The 8,995-nt window shown below is 35.4% G+C and overlaps 1 protein-coding gene and 1 long non-coding RNA gene across 2 annotated transcripts; both read left to right on the top strand.

The window, feature by feature from the left end:
• The first annotated feature begins 895 nt into the window (after positions 1 to 895).
• LOC133737161 (zinc finger BED domain-containing protein RICESLEEPER 2-like) lies at positions 896 to 1,890 on the top strand. Its single transcript, XM_062164771.1, has 2 exons — positions 896 to 1,081; positions 1,249 to 1,890. Exons 1-2 carry the CDS (start codon positions 896 to 898, stop codon positions 1,888 to 1,890), a joined length of 828 nt encoding a protein of 275 aa, XP_062020755.1.
• A 3,714-nt stretch (positions 1,891 to 5,604) lies between these two features.
• LOC133740769 (uncharacterized) lies at positions 5,605 to 8,304 on the top strand. Its single transcript, XR_009861397.1, has 2 exons — positions 5,605 to 7,257; positions 7,978 to 8,304. It is a non-coding gene; the product is annotated as an uncharacterized LOC133740769 (long non-coding RNA).
• The last annotated feature ends 691 nt before the right edge of the window (positions 8,305 to 8,995 follow it).

The following is an 8,995-nucleotide window of genomic DNA, read 5'->3' as shown; positions in this document are numbered from 1 at the left end:
TTGTATGTTGCTATTTAATCTAATTGTTATCATATAAAACAAAAAAATATCCCTTACATAAAACTGATCAAAACTGAATCTATCTTTTCTCATTGTAGACCATGGCTTCTACAAGTAGGTCAGGAAGTCATTGTTGTTCATCCCCTTCCATAACTTCAAACATGGTTACTGCAAGTTGTCAATTTGTTAGTGTTTCCCCAAATGATAACGAAACCCCTTTTACCACCAGTAGGTAACTTACCACCAATAGATAATAGTACCCCTAACTTAGTTCCCACTCCAACCCCAACTGAAACATCAAATCCAGATCCTGAATCGGTGGAAGCTACTGCGGGGCTGGGGAAAAGAAAAACAGTAGATAAGACCACAAAGGGTAGGAAATAGAGTCAAGTATGGGAGTGTTTTACAAGGCCTTTGCTCCCTGATGGCAAGCCTGACCCACATAATTCACAATGCAACTACTGTAAAGCATTAGTTCCTGCTTTAAGTTCAAAGAATGGAACCAGTTCTTGCTGGTCACATGGAAGAAACTCCAAGGTTAACCCTCTATTTGAGAAACCAATCGAGAAAGAGCAGACTATATTATCTAGGGATAATGTTTCCGGGGCTCCACAATATCACAGATTTAATCAGGGTAGGATAGATGAGAAGCTGTACAAGATGATCATAAGGGATGAACTTCCCTTTAGGCATGTGGAGGGTTTTGGGTTTAAAGCATTTATGCTAGCTAGAAGCTCAGCCACAGTGGATTCAACCAAGTAGAAAGTTAGTGGCCAAGGGAGTGTGGGAATTGTACCAATCTGAGAAGGGAAAGATGATGTCGATCTTTGCACAGCATGCAAAGAGAGTTAGTGTAACCACTGACACTTGAACATCAATTCAGAACATTAACTACATGGTGGTCACTGCCCATTTCTTGGACAGCGACTGGAAATTGCACAAAAGGATTATTAACTTTTGTTCAATTACCAGTCACAAAGGGAAAGATATAAGAAGGGTCCTGGAGCAGTGTTTGAGGGAATGGGATATCAATAGGGTGTTCACTATCACAGTGGACAATGCTAATGCAAATGACCAAGCAGTTGTCTACATGAAAAGAAGGCTGAGGAACATGAACACTTTAAGCTTTGATGGGGACTTCTTACACTTTTGATGTTCATGTCACATCATCAATTTGATTGTCAAGGATGGAATCAAAGAATTAGAGAATGGGATTGATGCAATTTGGCATTGCGTCAAGTTTATTAGGTCAAGTTCAAGTCGATCACGTTTAGGGAGTTTTCTGTTCTTGAGCACTTGAATAAGAATGCAAATGTTCCCCTAGATGTGATCACTAGGTGGAATAGCACTTATTTAATGCTTGCTGCGGCATTAAAATATGAGAAAGTGTTTGATAGGATGGGTGATGAAGATGTGCAGTTTAGGAATTATTTTGAGGAGAAAGATACCAAAGGTAGGAAGAGGACATGCCCTCCCGTAGAGGCAGATTGGAGAAATGCTCAAGTTTTAGTGCATTTCCTCAAAAAGTTTTACGAGACAACACTCAAATTGAGTGCTTGGAAATCAGTTACTGCAAACTTGCAGTTCAAAGAGATGATCGGCCTTCAAACAGAGATTGATAAGAAGGCAAATGATGATTCTGATGAGGTTTTGCAGAGGGTGGCAATGGGGATGAAAGCAAAATTCAACAAATATTGGGGCAGCTTTGAAACCATGAATCAAATCATGCTGATTGCAAATGTCCTAGACCCTCGCTGGAAACTGCAATATCAGAAAGTAGCATTTTTAAGGGTGGGAGTCAGAGCTCGCACCATTGAGAAGATAACTAGGGACTTGAAGAACATTCTGTTGAGAATGTATGATGAGTATAGGGGCTATGAGGGGGTTTAAGTCAACCAAACCATTCAGATGGTGTTGCAGCAATGGAGGGGGTTGAGTTTGATGATCTAGAAGATGGACAAGCTGAGATACTTGTTGATCTCATGCAAGAAAGACTCGAAAATGAACATGAAATGATATACAACGAGGTTGACAAGTACCTTGCAGATAGATATGTCAATCCTTTAGTCAAAGGGTTTGATGTTTCGCCATGGTGGAGGGTCAACGCAGCTGCATATCCTATTCTTTCCAAGCTTGCTAAAGATATTTTTGCAATTCCTTGCTCTACTGTGGCAAGTGAGAATGCATTTAGCTTGGGAAAAAGGGTAGTTGATCCCTTTAGGAGTTCACTCACTCCTCAAATGGTTGAGGCACTAGTCTGCACTAGTGATTGGTTGAGAGCTGAGCAGCCTAATTTCTATTCAGAACCAACAACGGATGAGATGTCCTTGTATAAGGATCTAGAAGAACTGCAGAAAGGTATAATTTGGAAATATTAGCTTACTTGATTTTTTTATTTATTAATACATCAACTTATTTCTATATTGACTTGGCTATTTGTATTCTTTTTGTGGTTTTAACATTGAAGAAACTGTTGCGTTGTATTTGGGAGGTGCGAACTTGTCTACGACAACTACTGCTTGAAGATTTGGATGGTGCAAACATCCAGATCGAAGATATAGCTGTTGTGCATTTTTTGGTCAAGTCTTTGGAGTCTACTTGAAGATTTGGATGCAGCTGCTGTGTTTTTTTTTTGTTTGTTTAGTCTTTGGAATCATCAAATCACTTGCAACTTTTTGTTTATTTCAATTTGAGGTTCTGTAATATTCAATAACTTTTAGACTTGGACATCAGTCAAATATGATATGTGAGCTTGTAATTTGTGAATGTAGAACTGAAAGAGAAAAGCTGAAAGAGAAAAAGTGAAAACATCAAGTCTACAACTCACATCTCCATAAGAAGGTGAGGAATACACTTGATGAAGATGTATTATTCAGGAAATTGCAGAGTTAAGTACGAGCTTAATAGCTTTTATGTATTTGGTAAAAACTGAACATGAAAAATGGTCTAAAAACAGCCCAGAATGGGTGATTGGCCTACATAAATGTTTATCTATTAGGCCCAATCATTCTCTTCGGTTGGGCCTGAACCAAGACAAAACCGACCATAATCTCGGTAACCGAAATATACGGTTACCAACTTTTCCGGCACGGTAGTGGTACTGGTTTTCAGCCTACCGATGTGTTTCGGTTGGTAGTCGGCTCAGAGGCAAAAACACGGTAACTGTACCAAATCCAGCCCTACAAAAAACTAGTAATTTAACAACTATAAGCAATGAAGAAGAGATCACTTTTTTTTTTTTTTCCGTTTTAGATTTTTAATTTTGGTGTTCACAAGAGTATTGCAAAGATTTTGATAAAGTTAATACTAATGACTTTTTGAATTGAATAACAAATAAACGATGAAGAGGCAACAAAAAGACAAAAAATTGTAACAAATTCAAATTTGGGTGGAAAATATGAAGATTAATGTTATATAATGAGAAATTAAGTAGTCCTTGTATTTAATTAATTGATTATGTATCTAATTTTCCTTACATATTTCAATTTTAGAAATTAGTGTACTTATCAGTCATTTCGCATTTAAGTAGTTCTTGTATTTAATTAATTGATTATGTATATAATGTTCCTTTCAGATTTGAATTTTAGAAAATTAGTGTACTTATTAGTCATTTTGCATTTGGGTAATATAGTTTTTCAATAATTCAAATGTGTGTAGGGTGAACCAAGAAAATAGTAGGGTGGCAATATATGGAGCATATACTTATATTTTCTGCGTGAATTTTTTTTTAAAAGAAAAAGTCATTCCATTTAATCCTTCAAAATTTAGGCCAGAATGGCACATCACATACGGTTCCATTGTTAAAGACCAAGGTAAAGGAGATAAGAAACAATATTGTATGTAAGATAGTACCACTCATTCGACATCAACACTCACTTATTCCAACAAGCTAACCATCTACTGCTAGCAAGAAACACTCCAATAAGAAGTAACTTGACAAAATCTAATCCACCTGAATCCCATATATGAAACTAGGGCTGGGATTTTCGGACCGAAAACCGGAAAAACCGAACCGAAATGGCCGATTCGGTGCGGTTCTTGGCTGTCAAAATCGATTTATTTTCAGAACCGAACCGTTTTGTAAGTTTTCGGTTCGGTTTCGGTTCTTAGTTTCGGAAGAGTATCTGGAACCGATATCCATACTGCTGGTCTTACTCCTTTCCCCATAAAGCCACTTTCAAGTTTCAACTGCCCAAACCCTTATTCTGTCTTTTTTTTCTAATAAAATATAAACCTCACCCTCTCATTCCCATTTCTCTCTGTCTCTCGGTCGTCCACCATCTCCCTTTCTCTTTCTTTATTCTCTCCTGTTCTCTGTCTCTGTTCTGTCTCTTTCTCTTTCTCTATATGAGTATATTCTCTGTTTCATAGTTCCATATCTTCTCCTCCCCCCCCCCCCCCCCCCCCCCGACAACCATTCTTCTTCTCTCCTCCTCCTCTTCCTCCTTAATTCTTATTCACTTCTTCATAGCTATTATTTCAGTCTTATAGAGGTTGTACCAGACTACTGGAGGCATATTTCATCAATTTGAATCGATCTTCTCTTCTTCTTCTTCATAACTACTGGTATGACATTTCTCCAGATCTATTGCATGGATTTGTGTTCTAGATTTATCAGTTTGCTGTGTTTTTAGATTTGTTGTTTGCATTTAAACTGTGCAATTTGATGTGTTTTGCCATCTTCATGTGTTTTGACTTTGGATAATGACATAATGTCGTGTTGGATTGTTAATCTGCAGATTGCTGTTAGAACTTGAAAGAATCTAAAATGGCAGAATCCATTGTGACATTTCAGGAAAACTGGACAGCTTTGCAGCTTTGGTGCTGTTTTGCTATGTGTACAGGAACCGGTTAGAACCTGTAACCGAACCGAACTAAACGGTTCCGGTTCCAAGTCGGTTCCGGCAAAAAAAATAGCAAAACCGAACCGGAGACATATTGTCGGTTTCGGTTTCGGTTCCAGCAAAAAAATTGAAAAGCAGAACCGATCCCAGCCCTATATGAAACCCAATAGATTAGAACCTATCAACCTTGTCAAGCTTAGACCCCAGAGTTGAGCCCACTTCCAACAATGTATTAAAAGGGCGTATCTTGAGGCGTTAAAGGCACAAATCTGCAGTATAAATGAGTGGGTTTTGATAGCTAGGTGTGAAGGCGCAGAAAATGCGCTCAGGAGGCTTTGAAGACATAAAAGTCGGAAAACTCAGACTCAAGTCGTATGCGTTGCAAACCTTTTTTTTTTTTTAAGTAAAACCACATATGCTAAATTTTGCTTTGTAACTCCAAAACTCATGGTCTCGTTTTTTTTTTTTTTTTTTAAGAAAACAAATTTTGAGTTTGCGACTTGGGAAATATTGTGGTGATGGACTGATCTGAGAGGAAAGCTAGGTTCTTAAAGCTAACATACAAAGATGGGAAAAGAATGAGAAGGGGTAAGAAAATGGAGCATAGTACCCTCCTTCACAAAATGAAGCATGGTTTATTATGAATTATTATGAGTTATGTTGAGTTATGTTAAACCAACGTCCTCATCCTTATCTTCTGATAACAAGGGCTTTTCTTCAATTGAATTCACAGTTTTAAAGTTAAGGGGGATGTATTCAATTAGGAGTCCATAGGATTTTTTTGTATTTTAAGAGTCCTTTAAAATCTGGTGGTATTCAATCAGGATTTTTAAAAGTCCTTTAAAATCTGGTGGTATTCAATCAAGATTTTAAAAAGTCCTTCCAAATCTAGCGGTATTCAAAAGCCCAACGATTTGAAAGATTTTATTAGATGCTTGATTTTGTAGGATTCTAGGGTGTCTGGTATAAATACCAAACCCTATCACAAATCCACCCTCTAGACGTGAGATTTTGACGTCTTTCATTTTTTTTCTCTCTCTCTCTGAAGATGAAATGCCGTCAAAGACAGAAAACGGACTGACAAAAGAGAGAAGACAGACTGACATCGAGCTGACCTCAACCTGTCAACTTGGGGGAAATTATCACTTGCTAAAAAGGTATTTTTGATACACAAGCTAGTGTTGATTGCAGTGATTTTGGCTATTTTTGATACGTTTATGTGAATGTGCTGGATTCTGCATATTTGGTTTGGTATTGATAGTTGAAATAATACACGGCTTCTTTTTGGGCTTTGTCTTGTTTGGTTGTAATCCTTGTGTACTTTGTGATTTCTACCCATGAAATAGCAGTACTTTTCTATTTTTGCTCTCTAGTCGCATGGTTTGTGTTGTTTTGGTCTGGTTAATGCATCAGATTTTCTCATGTTCAAATTTGATATGGCCTTGGTTTTGGTACGATCCCTGTGATTTTGTTGTGCTGCATCATTGTGTTGCATGCAGTTTAGGGAGATCGATTATAAAAATGACTTTTGATATATGATGTTGTCTTATATAGCAGCTTTTGGGGCATATGTTTTCCTCTTTTCCTAAGATGTTAAGAGCCAACGTTTCTCTCTTTTTTCACTTGTTCTCATTTCCAAGGTTATATACATCATCAGTCTTGTATCATTATATATGAATGTTAGAGTAGTTATGAGGGTTTTGTTGCAGAACTAATTAAATTATGTGGATTTCTTTGTAATTTGAAGTTTTGTATACTGTACACTTTGAGCTTCAACATTTTTCTTTTAATGTCTACCTATACTCTGTTAGGTTCGAATTGATATGTTTGGTTTCAAGTTTTTGTTCTTCATTAGCTATGAATTGTATCTATTACAACTTTGCTTTGTATCTTTTAACACCCAAACACTTGCAAAATCTTTCAGACTAAATAATGAATTCAGAATTTCTGTCTCGAGAAATCAAAATACAATTGTGTTTTTGAGTACTGATACTTTGGTAGTCCTGTCTTTTAACTAGAGAATATTGTTTCATGTTTCTTGCTGTTGCAAAGTTATCCATCTTTAGTTTCTATAATAACAAATTATGTTATTTGTTTCGACTACAATGACATATTATTGTTTTTATCCAAATCTGCTATATTGTTTGAATTTGCTGCTATATGCTAGCTAGCTCTTACCATAATAAGGTATCTAGCTAAATAATTTCTTTTGACTGTGATGATATAGTCTAATGCATTCATTAGCATTCAAGAACATTCCGGGAGAAATTTTGTTTTCTTGAGTTTTTGGGGTGAAAAACAATGCTGAGCTGAGGTCGATCTTAACTATTTTTCTTTGGAATGAGCAGGTTCCTACTTCGGTTCTTGACTGTGAGCCGAACTTTGATTTCAAGAAAGACATTGAATCAAAGAGGTAAAAAGATAATTATCCCTATTAGTTTTTCATGTGTCTGGTTATGATTATGATGACTTTGTATGGAAAACTGCTTTATGAAATCGTGAGTAGACTTTGTTTCATAATTGGAGACCATCCATATGCTTATTTGGTCGATCATCAACTCAAAAATCATTCTGGGTATTAACAAAAAACAATGAAATCACACCACAATATCTCATTTGTCAAACATTGAAAATACCAAACCAGGAAGCACAGAACCTTTAATTTATATCAAATGTATTGTACATATAGCATCATATTTACAATATTCTTTCTAGTCTGTCCTTACAAAATGGATTAGTTTGTCCACGCACTCCACTATTATATTTAAATAAGCTAGCTATGATCAAACTGGTCATTACTAGTGTTACTGATGCAGATATATATATGTAATATTCTAGCTCACATTTAATTAAGCTAGCTATGATCAAATAATAACCTTATAGGCGGGGGCCTTATAGATCATACAGATATATACGTAATCCAATTTGTGCATTTTAATAAACATATGCAGATTGTAAATCTTGTAATCATGGTACATACTTGATATTGGAAATGACAATTACCTTAATAAGAGAGTATGCTTATTGTGACTTGTTTGCATTTATGATAATTTTTGACATGTTTATAAATAAGAAACAAAACAAAAGATTATATATAAATGCTAATGAAAAGTTTTCTATGTATGTATAATAGAGTATTATCATCATGGTTGATCCACAACAAGATGTAAAAAAAATGGGAATTATGAGCAGTGGACCAAGGAAGAGACTGATACCTTGTTAGAACTCATGGTTGATGCCGCCGTTAGGGGATGGCGTGACAATAGTGGCATCTTAAGTAAGCAAACAGTGGAAGAAAGAATACTTCCTGTTCTTAATGCAAAACTTGGGTGTCAAGATAGACCGCGAAATGATGATAATGGAAGTCAAGAGAATAACAATGATACTCAAGGCAATGAGAATGAGAATAATGAGGAACATATGGATGATGGGGATCAAGAAGGTTATGATGATAATGAGGTTGGAATAGATGAGTATACAGCTTTCTAATGTACATTTTTAATTTCCTTTGCATTTTTCATAATGTGTTCCTTTGGTTGTCTTTACATATTTTTGCTAATCTATTTTGACATACATAATTTATTTTTATGGAACTTTTTTTTTTCAAGTCATAATAATTATTGTATAATGTTTGTCCAAAAAATTATACTATTCTATTATGTTCTTTATTCAATTATTGTTACAAGGACAATCCATGCACTTATGAAATCCAAACAAATCTAAACAAATCTTGCTAATACAATACATTAAAATCTATTTAAATCCGTGTGGAATTAAAACAATCCGTAGATTCTGTAGAATCCATAAAAATCCACAGATTATAAAAAATCAATCAGAATCATTTAAAATCTGGATTGAATACACCCCCCTTAGTTTTCATCTTTATCTGTTACAGCTATTTTAGTTTTTATCTTCTACTCGTATAGAATTATCTTATATTTGTAAATATAGTTATATACACCATTCTCAATCAATAATAATCATCAAAGACCTTTCATTAATGATAATGAATAATAATTTTTTTCTAGATTATTACTGTTCTATATATAAATATTATGTGTGTGTGTGTGTGTGTGTGTATTTATTCCTCTCAAGGCTTACGTCTTACTGAGGCTTTCTCGAAAATGTCTCGAGGTATGCCTCAACGTTTT

The sequence above is a fragment of the Rosa rugosa genome, chromosome 3 (genome assembly GCF_958449725.1).
Source record: "Rosa rugosa chromosome 3, drRosRugo1.1, whole genome shotgun sequence".
Lineage (NCBI taxonomy): Eukaryota > Viridiplantae > Streptophyta > Magnoliopsida > Rosales > Rosaceae > Rosa > Rosa rugosa.
The sequence above is the reverse complement of the archived record's forward strand: the minus strand, read 5'-3'. Positions and strand labels throughout refer to the sequence as shown.